The 17,951-nt window shown below is 41.2% G+C and overlaps 3 protein-coding genes across 3 annotated transcripts; 1 reads left to right on the forward strand and 2 right to left on the reverse strand.

Annotated features, from left to right (window-relative positions):
• The first annotated feature begins 788 nt into the window (after nt 1-788).
• Nucleotides 789-6,788, forward strand: LOC102224737 (tripartite motif-containing protein 16-like). The gene is made up of 7 exons (XM_005800796.3): nt 789-1,696; nt 2,876-2,971; nt 3,059-3,292; nt 3,386-3,545; nt 3,626-3,682; nt 5,207-5,278; nt 5,371-6,788. The coding sequence occupies exons 1-7, from the start codon at nt 1,106-1,108 to the stop codon at nt 5,892-5,894; spliced, it is 1,734 nt and encodes a 577-aa protein (XP_005800853.1). The 5' UTR covers nt 789-1,105; the 3' UTR covers nt 5,895-6,788.
• A 734-nt stretch (nt 6,789-7,522) lies between these two features.
• LOC102225008 (ATP synthase subunit g, mitochondrial-like) lies at nt 7,523-9,282 on the reverse strand. Its single transcript, XM_005800797.3, has 3 exons — nt 9,146-9,282; nt 8,627-8,778; nt 7,523-7,831 (listed from the first exon to the last, which is right to left on the reverse strand). Exons 1-3 carry the CDS (start codon nt 9,195-9,197, stop codon nt 7,733-7,735), a joined length of 303 nt encoding a protein of 100 aa, XP_005800854.1. The 5' UTR covers nt 9,198-9,282; the 3' UTR covers nt 7,523-7,732.
• Nucleotides 9,283-10,228: 946 nt separating this feature from the next.
• Nucleotides 10,229-17,662, reverse strand: LOC102234873 (Na(+)/H(+) exchange regulatory cofactor NHE-RF3-like). Its single transcript, XM_023341873.1, has 11 exons — nt 17,612-17,662; nt 14,415-14,430; nt 14,037-14,101; nt 13,729-13,940; nt 13,451-13,655; nt 13,219-13,355; nt 12,928-13,132; nt 12,648-12,844; nt 11,172-11,366; nt 10,883-11,098; nt 10,229-10,802 (listed from the first exon to the last, which is right to left on the reverse strand). The coding sequence occupies exons 1-11, from the start codon at nt 17,625-17,627 to the stop codon at nt 10,770-10,772; spliced, it is 1,497 nt and encodes a 498-aa protein (XP_023197641.1). The 5' UTR covers nt 17,628-17,662; the 3' UTR covers nt 10,229-10,769.
• Between the last annotated feature and the right edge of the window lie 289 nt (nt 17,663-17,951).

The raw sequence follows: 17,951 nt of genomic DNA on the forward strand, positions 1-17,951 counted from the left end.
CTTTTTGTGAAATATAATAAAATGTCACCAGACACCTCTCACTCAAAATCAGCTTCTCCAGGTGGCTTTTTACCACCATCTTGTGTTAAATAATAAAATGTGAGTCAGGGTGACAGGAAAATTTTTTTTTTTACTGCAGAACATGTGACATAACCTGAATGAAACGTGCAGTGTAATACAGAAACTATTACAACACACCTGGATGTGACAGGAATGTTGTTTCTGTGTGTGTGTGTGTGTGTGTGTGTGTGTGTGTGTGTGTATTCAGACCTCTGTGTTTCTATTGTCCACGTCGAGCATAACTGTTTCTCTTTCTGCTGCCCAGCATATACCACACACACACACACACACACACACCACACGGAACGACCTGACAGGTCAGACCAGTTGCTGTGTAAATACTGCAACTCTGAATTTCACAGCAAGTTACATGACTTGTTTTTTCAAAAATGAAGAAAAAAACAAGACTAGCAATTATTTTTCTGAAAGATTCTTGTTGGTTCATTTGAGCTTTGAGTGTCTGTGTTTGTTTAGTGGGTGGTTCCCCCCGGCCACCTTCCTCCATGAAATTTCTACAGTACCTCAGGCTGCTTTAATGTTTGTTGAACTATAACCGGTGTAAGACAATGTCGATTCTGTGTGACAACAATAGGTGGAAATGCAGCTGCCGGGACGTGTGTGCGCAACCCAGCCACAGATGAGCCTCATGAGGAATTCAGGAAGAAAGGAAGCTGCTGGGAGAAAGGAAACGTTTTCCTTCCCCTCCCCGACTAAATGTGGCAGATTTAGTTTTTCGCATTTCATTCATTCTCCTTCCATTGCTCTCATCTCCATTTTTTTCTCCCCTCTCGCTCGCTTCTTGCTCAACTTTCTTATCTGAGCTGGGCAGGGCTCCATGTACTCACGGCAAAGGGGGGGAGGGGCCTCGCCTGCTTTCAATCAATAACCTCTGGAATTTAGAAATACAAGTAGATCCTGTCCCTGGCAGGCTGTACCACACCGTTGAGGGCGGGCTCTCTCGCACACTCAGCAAACTCTCTATCCACTTCTGGCACTCTCTCCGTCTGTTTTCTACAGGTCTGACCGGCTTTGGAGCACCGTCACAATGGCCGACCACACGTCTCCTGATTATTTCAGCTGCTCCCTGTGTCAGAGTCTCCTCAGGGACCCCGTGGCCATCCCCTGTGGCCACAGCTTTTGCATGGACTGCATCGACGGCTACTGGAACGAAGCGGACTACACCGGGATCTACATCTGTCCCCAGTGCAAGATCACGTTCACCCAGAGGCCTGTGCTGCGACCCAATGCCACCCTCACCATGGTGGCCGAGAAGATCAAGAAGAGCGGCCTGAATGTCAACTTGAGCGTGTCACAGGCGAATGTCTACGCGGGGACAAACGACGTGCCCTGCGACTTCTGCACAGGGAAAAAACTCAAGGCAGTTAAGTCATGCCTGAATTGCCTGGCGTCGTACTGCGAGAAGCACCTGAGGCCGCACTACGAGTCGGCCACATTCAAGAGGCACAAGCTGGTGGACGAGCTGGGGAACCTAGACAGGAAGATCTGCCCGCAACACCAGAAGTCCCTGGAGCTCTTCTGCCGGACGGACCAGATGTGCATCTGTGCCATCTGCACCGTCAGCGAACACAGAGGCCATGACATCGTGTCCGCCGAGGCAGAGAGGGGCGAGAAGCAGGTAGGATGTTCTGCTTTCGTAGAAAGCTTGATGTGGTCCTGTTCGGCTCCATGGTGATTGATGAAGTCAAACTTTGTGTGTTTACTTGAGTGAAAGCAAGCAGGGCATTATATTTTTTTGTCACCCCAGCTTCCTGGGATTGCTGCTTGGACTTTGACCCATTTCACCAATGCTATCAGCTTCCCTGGCCGGCATTCAGGGCCGCCAAAACAAACCCAGCTCTCTGATTAGCCCAGGGGTGTGTCTTAAACTTCTCACCACAACCCCACGTACACACGCACACACCTTCCTAAAAGCTGCTATCCAGGGATAAACATTTCAGCCTTGCCTTTCGCGGTCGGTTCCCACCTGTGGGAGTGGGGCCTTGGACGGGACTGGAATGTCAGGGAGTGAAGGCAGACAACACCTCGCTTCAATCTCTCTTTGGCATTGAGTAGCGCAATGACTCACGGGATGACACGGCCTGTAAAACAATGTGGGGCAGATAAGAGTTGTCAGCAGATACTGCAGTGGGAAGATGTTCCACTGTGTGACTGATACACACTAGGAGAGGTTTAATAGCAGGCGGGGAATATATATTTAGCCAATGGTGAAGTAATTGCAACATCTACAACCACGGGCTGCCTGGCTTCCCTCATGCAAAGATTTACAACCTGATTCTCACCCTCCCACCCCCGTCTTCTTATGTTATCCCCCTCCCTTCCTAGATTCCCCACATTCCTCAAGCTTATCTTGGAGAGAATGGGGCCGGCAGGTTTGAGTAAAAGCTGAATTAGAAACCTCCTATTCTACTACCGTGCACCTTGAAACATCTCCTTACCCGTAGTTTCGCATTCCTGACATGACTGGAATTCTTCCACAGACTTTTTTTTCCTCCCTCTGAGATAAAAGCGGGCCGCGTTAAGAAGCTTCTTTGAGCGAGGTTTTGTCCGGCCTGCCAAAGGGCCTCCCCAGATATATTCTCTGATGAGAAAGAATGCCAGTCCTGATCCAGCCTTTATCCCCCGCACTGCAAGAACTCCTGATATTTCTCCTAATCTGAGTTAATATCGCTTGTTTTGAGTTCTTTATTGCAACATTGCATGATGCAATAAAGGAGGATAATACTATACAGTTATCAGGGAGTGAGTGCCTAAAAAAACATAGAGGATAAATTTGTAATCCTCCTTTATTTTCCAGAAACTGTTGGGTGTTTCCCAAGCTGAGATTAGGCAAAAATGCCAGGAAAGGGTAAAGGAGCTAGAGGAACTCAAGACTGCTGTGGATTCACTTAAGGTAGAGTGTAAATCTTCTTCTTTTATTTTTGAACAATAATTTTACAATTTGGACCAAATCTCACCAGCAAACTACTTTTCCTCGCAGAACTCAGCCCAGAGAGCAATGGTGGAGAGCCAGAAGATGTTTGAGGACATGATTCGCTCCATTGAGAGGATGAGGTCGGAGGTGACCAAGCTGATCGGCATCAACGAGAAGGCGGCTTTCAACCAGGCCGAAGCTTTGATCGAGCGACTGGAGCAGGAGATCGACGAGCTCAAGAAGAAGGAGACCGGCCTCAAGCAACTCTACAGCACCGAAGACCACATCCATTTTCTGCAGGTGCGACACACTTTTTTGGGGGGTTTTTTCAGATTTTGACTGAGATCTCTGACCGAATTGGTTGAGACGTTCTCGCTTGCCTCCTCCCATCAGAACTTTAACTACCTGTGCACGCCGACCGATGATGGCTTCATTCCCAAGGTGACCGTCAACCCCGACTTCTCCTTTGCCGCCGTCAGGAAGGCTGTGGGGGAGATAAAAGAGCGCCTCGAGGAATTCGGCAGGGAGGAGCTGCTCAAAATTTCCAAAACAGGTTGGATATCAGTAACTGAAACATTTACACAAAGAGTCGAAAACAGCTGTGTTTTTAAACCCAGTGTGCTGTTTTTACAGTGAATGAAGTCCCAATCTACACGACGGAGAGCCGGACATTGGACAGAAGGAGCAGAGGTGAGCGCTATCATAGGTTAATTATTATTTAGTTTGATGTTATCATATCTGTGAGCTATAACAAGTGAAATCTACGACTGGTGCTCCATATATGAACATACAGGCTTTGAAAAAATATTCACTCCCTTTGAGCTATTTCACACATCACAAATCCACTGGGATTTTATGTGTTTCAATTTGCAATGCAGAGATCCACAGCTCATGTTGGAGCATTTGTCACCATGGCAGCCATTAGTCATGCACAAATCAGGTCTTCCGTGAAAGAGTGGCGAAAAGAAAGCCTTTGTTAAAGGAAAGCATAAGAAGTTGTCTTTGCAATTTGCCACAAGCCATGCCAAGGAGGCAGCAAGTATGCAAAGGAAGGTGCTCTGGTCAGATGGGGCTAAGATAGCCTCAACACCATGTTCTATGAAACATGGTGGTGGCAGTGTCATGCTGGGAACTACTTAATTCTCCAGGAAAACTGTAATATGAGACAGATAATCTGTAAAAAAAACAAAATTATCTCCTCCACCTCCTCCCAGTGCTACGATTGCTGTCTGATGAAATGAACTGCTCCTGGTGAAAAACAACCAATCAGAGTCAGGAGGAGCGTCTTGGTGCTGTCAGTCAACCTCGTGCATGGGCTGCTAAATGTGCTAATGGTGGAGCAACAACTTACCATTTCAGGAAAACAGTTTATCTGCCGTCATCGGTGGCCATCATGACTAGCCTAAGAATTCACCAGGCTCTGCTATTGGAAGGAAGCTGTAGCATGGCGGAGAACAAAAGGGAGGATGTGAGCAGCGCGTGCGCAAGAATAGTTTACAGCACTAAGGCTCTGATTGGTTGTTTCTAACCAAGCTGTGTATTTCTGTAGAGAGCACTGGAAGAAGGCAGAGGAGCTAAGTTTTTTTCACAGATTATCTGTCTCATACTATAATGTCACGACATAGTAACAGTTTTAACAAATATATAAAAAAACAGATATGTTTATAAAAGTTACATACTAGAGATTTAAAAGTTGCAAAAGACTAGAGACTGAGCTACACAGAGCAAATGGGGACAGTGGCTGATTTTCAGATCTTTCGTGACAGATTACATGTTTGTCATGTGAATATCAGCCAAGTGCTGAGCTTCCAAAATTAAGGAAATCTGGGTCAATTCATCATTGCACCCCTGGATCAACTATGTTTGAGAAAACCCAGTCAAAATTGAGGTTTAAGATTAATTTATAATCTGTTACCAAACCTAAAAATGCTTACAGATGCTATCCATCCAATCTGACTGAGATTCAGCTATTTTTCACTTTATATGCAAGGCTGGTAGAGATATTCCCCCAAAAGACCTCCAGTTGTACTGAGAGCAAACAATGGTTCCACAAGTATTGACTAAAGGGTGGATACATGCACTTCACTCTATGGCATAAAATGGAGGTACCTTGTAGTATTAATATCAGTATCAAAGCACATTAGCAAAGCATCAGAGGCATCTGAGTGGGTGTGTGCAGCTCAGAGTGACTCACCAGTGTTTTTTGGTCCTCAGGTAAAGAAATGAAAATGACGGTGGACAATACTCCTCCTCCAGAGCCAAAGACCAAAGCCGATTTTATCAAATGTAAGAACCTCCTACGTTTTTTTTTCCTGAATCATGCTGCCAGTCTCATCCCAATGAGGAATCTGTTGAAAATGTTGGTTCTCCTCATTCAGACTTCTGCCAGCTGAAGCTGGACCCCATCACCGCCTACAAAGAGCTCTACATCTCCGAGGGCAGCAGAAAGGTCATCCGCACCAGAGACCTGCAGCCCTACAGCGACAGCCCTGAGAGGTTCGACAGCTTCGCCCAGGTGCTGTGCCGCGAGGCCCTGTCTGGCGGTCGCTTCTACTGGGAAATCGAGTGGAGTGGGGAGTTCTCCATCGGCGTGGCCTACAGGAGCATCAGCCGGAAGGGCAAGGGCTCGCTGTGCCTGCTGGGATACAACGACAAGTCCTGGAGCCTCCTCTGCTCCGACACGGGATACTCCGCCTGGCACAACCGGGTGGACAAAGCCGTCAACGGGCCGCACTCACCCAGGATAGGCGTGTACCTGGACCACACGGCGGGGGTGCTGGCATTTTACAGCATAGGCAACAGCTCCATGACGCTCCTGCACAGGTTTCAGACCACGTTTGTCGAGCCCGTCTATCCGGGCTTCGGAGTCGGAACGTCTGTGAAGATCTGCAACGTCAAGTGAACTCTGATGTCTGAGCCTCTGACCAAATCCACGTTTTGTTTTGTATAGCATACAGCATCAAAGTGTGTATTTTTACAGGAATGTATAATTATAGCAAAACCACATTAATGGAGTTCTACTAGTTATGTTTAAAGGAGGATGTGTGTATTTTTTTAAAACAGATTTTTTTTTAACGTATTTTTTTAAATACGTTAAAAAAAATAAAACATGTTTTTTAAATCCACATTTAAAAATGTGTATTTTTTTTCCAACTTAAAACCATCCCTTTTTTAAAAGGATGGATTTAACACCATCCCTTAGTGTTAAGGGATCTAATACCTTAGTGTATTAGATTTGACACTGTGCTGTTAAATCACGTTTTAAACATGGCTTACTGAATCAATATTGAAATGCAAAATCAACATGTGGAGCAGCTTATATCTATGTAATTTTACAATGTGCTAGTGTGAAGTAAATATAACTAAAGGTGACATTTATTACACACAATACACAGTTTCTCCCTTACATCTATTACACATAATTAACACTGTAATCAGGTCCAGCTGTTTAATTGAAACCTATGTTAGATTTGTCACATTTTATAATTGTGTGATTTATTTTTATATGTTGATGTTTACTCTTTTCAAACGTATGAATTCTACAGTAAACGTTGTTTTGGTTTTATGCTTTTAGTACATTCAGAAGAGTGCTGCATCGTCATTTCATTTTTTGTTCCCTGTTATTTGATCATGTTCGCAACAATTTAGAGCCCTGAAAGTTTATTTTCACTTGAACTAACTCCTATTTAATTTTATGTAAGTTTTCCAGCGTAATTATATAATTGATATGAAGAAAACGTTTTGTAAACAAAAAAGAATAAAAAGGCATTGATGGTTCTAAATGAGGAACTAAAAACATAATGTGTTATTGGTGATTCCAGATCAAATACTATATACAATGCTAGAAATTAAATGGCTTCAAACACAATGAGTATCTTCTAGAATTTTGCAAGATGTCTAAATTTGTATTTTTACTTAAATGTGCTTAGAAGTTTGATTTATTTATTTTTTTGTCCAATTTTTCTAATCTGACCAAATTCATTTTATTACTTTAGCAGTCGGTGAAGACCTAAAAACTGAATCGGTTTTAAAAGACTGACCCTTGAAGACTGGCAATACTTTGAACGCCCCCTGCTGCCTGGAAGAAGAAAGCGCACTAAAACAGTAATTATGTATTAAGTAAAGCTTAGTCGGTAATGGATTTATCATCTGGCATCGTATCAGATTTTAAATTTTCTCCATACTGCTTAGTCATGTGCAAAAAGAATAAACTATATGTTCTAGTCACTGAAAAAGTAGAATAAACTGTTAACTGTTGGATTTTATGAGGATCTAATAAAAATAATCTGCTCTTTACCAGATTTTACAAATACTTAAATTTAATATCAAGAATTAAAAACATATAATAGTTTAGATTTGATGTTTCTGTGATCACTGTCCAGTTTCACGGCCCACTTTGAATCTAAGCTACATCTTTATTCCATATAACTATATTTTCAGAAGTAACTTGTAAGATAAATACACCCATAATATTTACATCTGACACAGAATTTTGTGAATTATCCCAATTGTAAATAAATTACACAGTTCTTATTCTTAAATTCTTTAATTCTGAAACAACATTTTATAATAGAACTACAGGTAAATTGGTGTGCAGGTTACATTAAAGCATGTCCATAAACACAAGAGGCAACAAGTTTGAAACAAACAATAGATAACAGTTTATTAGTTCCTAGAACAGTAGGTTGAGCATAGAACGCTCAAAAGGAAAAAAAATAAATAAACATCAGTCCAAAAATATCACACTTTGTAGCCAATCAGACCGCGTTTGCCAATGCACTCTCCGATGTAGTACCACAGCATAATTTCAGTGGCCACCACTCCATTCCTCACAACATCCTGAAACACAAAAGTTGTATTAATAACCAAGCCAACCATGCAGTTAAGGTTCAGCTTTACATGATTATGGTTCATAGGTGTCTTGTTGTGTTATTTAGGATGTAATAACTGGCAGGGCGGGGGGGGGGGTGAAAATACAGATACTCCACTTGAATATTTTCACTTTTTCCAAACGTAACCACAATTTAACTTTTATATTTTTGGAAAATGTAGAAGTTAGAAATGACAGTAAAAAAATGTTTTAAAACATTGTAAAGAACCAGCTAAATGTTGTTTTCTATCTTTAATGCACAATAACTTGTGGAATCAGTGCACTCTCCATTATCTCTCAGTGTTATTGACAGTCAGCTAGCTCTCCTTCTCAATACAATCCATGAAGTTCTAAAATCCAGCCACTGCAGACCCATGTGCCAATTCAGTATATTAAAATTTTCATTAATTAACATATTCTGGGACATCAGCTGTAATTTTATACATGTCAATAAGGACTGAGCTCTAAAAACAAAAGTGGGGGGGGGGGATGAACTGATTTCAGCTGTGGGTATTTTTTCTGTTTTGAACTGGCTGAGCTTAAAAATAGAAATGTAATGAATGTACAGAAAGCTAAAGAGCAACAGCGGGGGGGAAAATGAAAAAGCAGACGAAGAAGTTGTCATTTGATTTATCAGATTCTAAAATAAAGTTGTTGTATCGTTCCTTCAAAAGAAATTGCTTCGACATGGACGTCCCTTGCCGATTTTGCTACGGCCTCGATAAAGACACCTAAATAGGTTTGTTGCCATGGTTCTCACGCACCCTGACTGTGGTCTGGCCCAGGCGGGTAATGTTGAGCAGGTTTAGAGCTCCCAAAATGGCTCTGGGGAGCTCGGCAGGGGTCGGGGGGACCAGTTCGATCCGAGCATAATACCAGAAGGTTGCTAGATGAGGTTTGGAAAAGGTGACAGCGGCTGTAGGGAGAGACATATGTCCCAGTCAGCTCAGGCCTCTAACGGTGGTTTAGCTAGAACCGCGGCGTTGCTAGGCAACATTAACGGTTCAGCTAGGTGTCTTCTGTTCAATTAAAGGAAACAACTGGACTTATTATGCAGATAAACCACAATTTAACGGGTTAAAACAACAAGGGCAATGATAAATTAGTATCCAATAACTGTATTATAAAATAGAAACACATAATCTGACATCCACTTCATTCATCGGAAGGCTGGGTCAACACAGCATCACCCTCGTTGATCCGTTGACGGGTTGTTAAGGAAGATTAAACAACTTATATCCGTCCTATAATAAATTTAAATTGCAGAAAGAAAAATAACTCACCATCAACAAGAATAGGTACTTTAGCAACCAGTTTCTGCACAATCTGTGACATGTTGGCGCGTTTGTAGACGCTACGTATCCCCCGTTTCAAACTGAATGTCACCTCCAGTTGAAGGACCACTGACTCCAGCTGACCACGCTGCTGCCTGTAGAGAAACCATTTACCTTTCATTGCTGCCATCTTCTGGACGTAAAATGTTCCTACAGTGTTTGGCTTCTTTCCATTTCCAGTATTGGTGGCTTGTTTTTTTGTTTTGTTTGTTTTTTTAAACTGTAGTAACACGTTTCATTGCTCAGTTAATTTTTTTTAAGACTTGTTGAAACGTTTATTTACATTTGATGACGTCTCCACTATTATTCACAACGTGACAAAAACAAATAAAAAAAAATCGTCCAGGTGATTCTTGAACATTTTGCGCAAGTCGGAAATATGTACATTTTGAATCTATTTAAATGGAGTACCTAATTCAACAATACACAAATAAACAAAATCGTGGTTTAATTTGCACATAAAAGTTTTAAACAATAAAAGGATGAAAATGATACACAAAAATAACAGCGCACCAATAGCTTTTAAAGTAAATTGTGTACATCTGTGAGCATCTCTAATCAGGGGCCCACATTGGTCCTGTAAAACTGGTACTGACCCCTGTTACAATCCCTGTGCTGAAAAGTTAACACTAAATCAGTTTCTAATGGTGGAAAAGATCTCTGACCATCCTGATTCTATGTTGACAATAAATTAAAAATTAAGGACTAGCACTTTTAGCTTCAGCTGAGATAAGACGAGATGAGATTACAGATTTCAACCGCTGAAGTCACAAGTGGCACTTTGGCAGTCATCATTCTCTTTAACAGAAATCCAAACAACGTTTATAGATCATATGAGCATATCAAGGTCTTAAAAAAAATCTCTTGACGCCTTTGGGACGTCATCTGCCGGACAAGAGATTATTTGACCAGATCTAAAGTCAAGTGATGACTTTGAAAAGATGGAAGTACCTAAACGTGGGAAAAAAATTTGTGGATAGTATATATAATATCAGAATAATATAACAGTTTTTGAAATAGTTGAATCTTTGGTGAAGGAATGTAATTATTTATTGTAATTTTACACAACAGTATCTGTAACATCAGTTACATAACACAAGATAAACCGAAGATATATGCATTTAATAACAGAGTAAAAAAACTATAGTGCTCACCACCACCTTATTTGCTACAATCTCAGAAAATACTGGTATATAACTTTCCTAGAGTTCTTTCAAATATTTATTTACTACTTTTGTAATCGCTTTTAATAAATTATTGTCCAACGTGTGAAGTGTTTGTTTCCTCAGATGGTTGCTGCGAGGCAGTTCTTGTGCTATATTAAATTGAGGTAATTTATCAGACCAAAACTCTCCTAACCTATAATACTGAACACAATGGCATTCTCATGCCATCACAAATAACATATTGTTAAAACTGATTCATTTTTAACATGTCTTGTCAGTTTTGTTTGGATTTGCTTTGAATCCCTGGGGTGTGACAATAGCAAAAGTTTCTTGCCATCTTCAGCTCTCTTTATAAAGTCTTCAAACTGGTGTATAGTGCTGGGGAAAGTCTTCAAAATTGTTCACGCTCACAAAAATGAAATCTCAAAATCGTCTTCCTCCTGCCGAAATAAAATGATTGTGCGTAGTAAGGGTAGTTCTCAATAATAATTGATCATTATTGGATTTGTGATTCCCTCACCTCGCTGTCGGTGACATTAGACGCTGGTCTCTCTTCCTCTTTCTGTTTGTCATAGCTTGTCTGGTCCATAACTAATAAAGAAATACAGCTCCCTCCATTTTTCACCAGAGTAATCACATCAGCCAGATATTTCTCTTCTACATTTTTGCCATTAACTTCCAACACAACATCTCCCACAGCCAGTCCTGCTCTCTGTCCAGAACCTCCAGAACCCACCTACAGCAGAAGAGAATTGTCAATCTTACAAAACTCGTCTGTGCCTGAGAAGTACAAAAGTGCTGGTTCCCACCTCACTGATGAAAGTCTCATGTCTCTGTGGGAGAGAGTCCAGACGAAAGCCGAATCCAAGTGGATCTTTTTCGACTGTGCAGAGTCTAGAACCGCTCAAGCCATTGTTTCCCTTTGGAGATAGCTCAACATTCATTTCCTCCATTTTTTTCTCAGCTGTTTCACTGTCACAGAACAGAAGAGGAGACAAGCCCAGCTGTAGGAAGAAAACAAAAGAAAATGAAGAATGGAAAGTAAATGTGGTGTGAACATAAGTTACGGTGCTGGGAAATCTGTTGTTGAACTCTGTGCTGATCCCTTCATTTGCCAATTGTCTCATTTTAATTTAAGGGAAACACACTCTTCTGCAAAGTTATAAAGTGATCAATAATAGTTATTCAGTGTCTGAGTAACTTATCAGTTTCACAATGATTTTGTTTGGGGTTTGGCAACTTTTTACAACTTTTCTTTACAACCTATTTAAAAAATGGATTAATTGCTTGGATGGTTGGTTAGCTGGTTGGTTAAAATGCCTGACTGTTGGTTGGTTGCTCTGTTATTCTGGTGGTTGGTCAGTCATTTTTATTTGGTTGGTTAATCTTGAAATTGTCTTCCTGCCGAAAATAAACAAGAATGTGCAATAAAGAAGGATAGTGCTACGTTGGTTAGCCCATTTTCCTGATTTGTTAGTTGCTTGTTTGTTGGTGGGTTGGTCAGTTGGCTGTTTGTGTGAGGATTTAGGTTTCTGTGTTGATTTTTGGTTCATTTAGTCCCTGTATAGGTGTGTTTTGCCCCTGATTGTTCCCAGCTGTGTCTCAAATTCCCTGATTACTCCCTATGTATTTAACCTCACCTGTGTCCCCTGCTCCCTGTCGGATACTTGTCGTGGTTTGTCATATGTCGTGCCTCTGTCCTCATTGTCTAGTTCTGCTCCAGTTGCTACCAGTGCTTGAGTTCCTTGCCTTATTGCCCACCTGTGCTGCCTGGACTTTTTGCACCCTTTGAGATCACCATTAAAACAATCATTTTGCACTACTACCTGGGTCCTGCCGCATACATCCTCGCCACCATCAACCCATTTCATGACAGTTTGGAGCTTTAATTGTTTGGTAATTGAATAAGTCATTCAACCATAAAATTGGTAGGACTTAACCCAACATGTATTTGAATTGGTGATCGTTTCAAGGTAGATGCTACCTACTGGAGAGGCAGCAGTCTCACAACACTGAATAGGGTCATGTGGGTCCAGAATATAAATGGACTTTCAGGCACTTTGTTGTTGGCAGTTTGTTACAAATGGTGAATGGCCTTCTTATAATCTTTGCTTAAACAGAAGATAACATTTTAAATATCCAGTCAAAATCCATAAAGCCTTTCCTCAAGCCTGTTGCACTATTCCTTTAGATCAGTTTGAGAAATTACAAGAAATCTGGATCGGTAATTTAGGGATTGCCGAAGACTTCCAGACCCTGTCGAGGATGAGATAAGAGATTCTCACTTGGTTGTAAAATCCCAACCCAGACTGGCTGATTGTGGTGATGAAGACTTGCTTTCCACTTAGTCTCACTCTTTCCACAATCTCATCGTGTCTGAGTGAATCCACTGACTCTCCATTGACCTCCAGCAGGATCTCTCCATCCTGCATACCTGCCCTCTCTGCTGGACTGCCACTGTCCACCTCACGCAGAACATGATCTGTTGAATAAAACAAACCTAAACCTCAAAAAGGCAAGCAAGGTTTCCTTAAATTTCAGCTTCCACTATTTTCTTCCTCTCACAAGTGTTTCCTGATGATGTCTTCTCCAGCCGGAGAAGAAATCCATATCCTTCCGGCCCAGAGATTAGGCGGAGCTTTCTGGCACTGAAGGGCAGTTTGTTGGGTACAGCCATGGCGGGCAAAATGGGCATCTTCCTCTGCATGTAGATTTTCTTACTCTCACTGTCTATCACCAGGATTGTGATGCTATTTCCACATTTGTTCATCTATGACAAAACAGAAACAATAATTTTTAAATTTATAGTATCATACTACTATACAGTATTTAAATATAATCTCACGTAGTACAAACCATTCGACTGAGGGCAGAGTGTGTAAGGTGGGACACCATTACTCCGTTCATCCACACCAGGTGATCTCCCTTGCGGATTCCTGCCTTTTCAGCCGCGCCACCTTTCACCAGATTCACTGAGAAGTGACCTTTCTCTCCTTCGATGCAGACACAGGAGAATCAGCCAACCTCAACAAAACAGCTATCTAATCTTGAACATTGGACCGGTTGTGATTGCCAGGAGATGAGTTACCTTCTAAGGCAGTAAAGCTGATACCTAGACCTGAGCCAGGCTCCTTGGTGATGTGGTAGAGTCTGGGTGGCTTGCAGGGTTCTTCGTCGAGGATCCTTGACAACAATCTGAGGTCCTGACCTCTTGTCACAGCCTGCTCATACTCCTCGCCGTCCAGCACCAACATGCATAACTGCTGTCCACTAAGCTTAATCTTCCTAGCAACCTAATAGATCAAGATAGAAAGTATGATTTGCCTCAAATCAAGAGTGAGTAACCTAAGGAGAACGTGAGCTTACCTCAGCGTGGGGAACATCATCAACGTAGCAGTTGTTGACCTCTAGAAGTCTGTCTCCATCTCGAAGGCCACCCCGTGCTGCGATGCCCCCTAGAACCACGTTTCTAATCACGTGTCCATGGCGATCTCGTTCCACCCGCAAGTTGAAGTCATAGGTCTCCCCTTCTTCTCTTTTAAGAACACACATGCGTGGCCTGGGAATCCACACAGAGTCTGATTTAAAAGAAGAAAAAAATGCTCAGTTTCAAAGAGTAAGTCTTCTTTATGGTATGTTGTGCAGCAGTTTGAAGAAAAAAAAAAGCTGCATACCTATGCAGTCTGTGATGACCATGGCAGGGTTATCAATTCCCTCTTTTGGATCAAATGTAAATTTTCTTTAGGACAAGAATGAATGAAATGTAAATGAAATGTCATAGTGTTCGAGTTTACGGCAACCCTGAAATATTCATGCTAAACCAAGTAATACACTGTTTACAGATATCGTAATATGATGCAAAAAGTCTTATTTCTGTTCAGTTCTTTTTCTGGTTGTTATATTCTGTAAAAAGAACTAGTCAAATTGTCTAACTAAGCCATTTCCCTTTCAATTAATGATAACCCAAGTCTGAGGTTTAAATAAGAGCTGGGCAGTAAATTAGTGTTCAGAATATATTATAACAAATGGAACAAACAAGAAAGGTGACTTACTCTGTCAGCATGACGACTTCCAGCACACCATGAAAAACAAAGAACAAATGAGATGAATGACTTTGGCTGCATGACACTCACATTATAAAACGCCTTATCTGCACATCTCTTGATGAAAAGATAAGGGGATTTATATAATACAGTTTACCTTTTAAATTTTTAACCAGCACTTTCAAAATATTATAGCTTGCAACACTACATACACCCCCCCACACACACACACACACACCCCTACACACACACACACACACACGCCCACCACCCCCACACACACACATGTTTGCACAGCTATCTTTGCAGGGACTTTCCATTGACTTCCATTCATTTCTCCAGGCTAAACCTTACCCTTACCCTTATCATAACCCTAACCATTACATACCTAACCCTAACCAAAACTCAATTCACACCTTAGTCCTAAATCTAACTCCTGACCTAAAAACAGCGTTTCCCCTTGTGGGGACAAGGCTTCGGTCCCTTCTTTACGTCAGGAAAATGGTCCCCACAAGGCATTAGAAACAAACGCGCACACACACACACACACACACACACACACGCACACACGCACGCACGCACACACACACACACACACACACACACACACACACACTCATTACGTATCAACTATGATATGACAATGCTGATGTAACCGGACCTTAAGGCTCTGGTTATGTCTACCTAATAGCACAGCCTCATTCTTACACTACTGGTTATATCTAAGCTTTCACCAACATACATGCTGACTTTGACTAACAAGTGTAACTCCATAAAACTGGGATTGATTTTATTTCGTAATCTTTGGTCTTTGTCCCTTCTAAACACCTGGAGAGATTGCAAAATATGGACTCTGTTGGAGTAGCAATGTCCCAAAATAAATCAGGAAATATCTGGATTCGGATTGGAGCTACGCTCTTTATATAGTGGGGTTAAACACTACCAGAACAAATTCAGTCAGATTATACAGAGACCATCTGTGAGCATCGATTTCAAAGTCTTCCTGCAGATTATCAATTAGATTACAGCTGCAGTTTGTAACTTATAAAACATGTTTTTTATATATATATTTGTTAAAATTATCATCATTTCATCAGAGTAAGTCAGATGATCTGTGAAAAATCAAGCTCCTTTGCCTTCTCTCAGTGCTCCCATTACTAATTGCAGAGTACACCACTCGGTCAGAAACAACCAATCAGAGCCAGGGGGAAGGTCTTAGTGCTGACAATCACTGCAGTGCTCACTGCTTCCCCTTGCTCTCTGCTGTGCTGCAGCTGGTTCAACACAACATAGCTTGCCATGAATGCTAAGGCTAGGTAGCATGGCCATCGATGATGACCGTTTTCCTGGAACAGTAAGTTGCTTCTCCGCCATTAACACATTGAGCAACATTGATTGACGGCACTAAAACCCTCCTTCTGGATCTGATTGGATGTTTTTCACCGGGAGTGGTGCATTTCTTCAGCCTAATATTAGTTTTCTCTTTTAAATAAATTTACAAAAAACTTTGCTCCACATTGTCACAATGGAATACTTGTGTGTAGAATCTTAATGAAAAGATTAATTTAATATAGTTTGGAATAAGACTGTATCAATCAAGTAGTCAAGTTTATTTGGTTAGCACACTTCAGCAACGAGGTAGTTCAAAGTACTTTACATCATAAAAACACAAGAATAGAAAGTCATAAAAACAACATGCAACCAAAGAAACTTTACATTTTGACAAGTACCATCATCAGAATCATACACATCAAATATGTTACTCATTGTTCAATTTATTATGTTTCCAAAGGTGGGAGCCTTGATTTAAAGGAACTCGGTATTTTGGCTGTTTCGCAGTTTTCTGGAAGTTTGTTCCAGGTTTATGGTGCATAGAAGCTGAATGCTGCTTCTCCACATTTGGTTCTGGTTCAGGGGATGCAGAGCAGACCAGACCCAGAAGACCTGAGTGGTCTGGAGAGTCGATACAACAACAGAACATCTTTGCTGTATAGTGGTGCTAAACCATTCAGTTATGTATAAACTAACAACAGTATTTTAAAACATATTCTCTGAGCTATAGGAGCCAGGATTTTGAAAGGAGTGATGTTCTTTATCTTCTTAATTTTAGTGAGAACTCGAGCAGCAGGGTTCTGGATTTCTTTTGTGATGAGGATGATATGTTCAGGGAATGTGCAGTGTTATTTCCCACTACACACAAAGTTTTGTATGTTGGCCAAAAATGTTTAAAAATCGTTACTGAACAGAACATGTATGCTGTGTCATCCAGACTTGGGTTGCTCTTTTGACATCTTACGGTTACTCCTTGATCCTTTTGAGGCTTTCATAAAATATCTGGAATATACACTGAGATGAAACTACTCACATTCACTAATTAATTTACTTTTTAAGACAGTTGATTGCATCAGATTCAATTTAGGGGTGTCCAGATTAGAAGAACATTAATCTTAGGTAATCCACCATGTTTTTTGGTTGTTTCGTTTGTCACATAAAAATTCCAGGGAAGAAGATTAAAGTTTGTTACTGCATTGTGACAAAATGGGTAATAGTTGGTTCGAATACTGTTGAGAGGTGCTGTGGACATTTGTATTTGTCTTCCACATGAAAGGAGATGATAGGAAAATGCCAGCAGTGTCACACTGAGCTGTCACTGTGGCCTTATCTAACAGTCCAACATGGTGTTGAAACAAATTTTCTGCCTTTCTGACAGAGCTAAGAGTTACAAATGCTAAACAATGTTCGGCTCTTTCAACAGATCAGTGTCACTCCACTCAGGCACCTCTGGACTGCTAATGGGTCACTGTTTGCTTTTCCTCTCATAAACCTCCTTTTCAGTCCTTATGTAAGGGGGAAGCCCAAATACAATGGTAGCTAATATTGCGTACAGCTGGGGAGTTTGTACTTTAAATAGGTATCCTTTAAAAAAAACAAGAAAAAAAAAAAAAAAAGTCCAATTAGCAACATGTAAAAATATTTTTCAACAACCCTGAATGTAATCAGAGTCAATCAAGTGAAACTATGTTTTATCAAGGCATTATTCCTGTGCAGCACTATAAGAATAATGGGAAAACAAACAAAAAGAGCGCTGCCTGGAGAACATGAGGGGTATAAAAAAATGAACAAACCGGATAGACATGAATGGATTTATTGATACAGTAAAGCCATAAGACAAGCATGTAAAACAACCAAATAAACTCACGCCTTACCTTCACCTAAGCTCATGCTGTGCTTCTGTCATGTCAGGTCAGCAAACCCTCACAGAGGGATGGACCTTTGTGGTTGTATGTGCAGAGACTCCTCCCTCTGAGGGTTACTGTTTAATCAGACTGGGATGTTTTGAGCACACATGTCAGTGCCACATTGTTCTGTAGACAAAACACACAGGACACTTCAAGGAAAGTTACAGATCATTATTCTGCCGCAGTTACAGAATTACAACCCAGAGTGGCAGTCAGGGTCAGGGCCTGTCTGCTGCTATGTTGATTTTTCACTAATGTTCTCTAGCAAACATCTGAGGCCTTGCATATTCCTGGAACTGTTCAATTT

Source organism: Xiphophorus maculatus, chromosome 11, assembly GCF_002775205.1.
Source record: "Xiphophorus maculatus strain JP 163 A chromosome 11, X_maculatus-5.0-male, whole genome shotgun sequence".
NCBI lineage: Eukaryota > Metazoa > Chordata > Actinopteri > Cyprinodontiformes > Poeciliidae > Xiphophorus > Xiphophorus maculatus.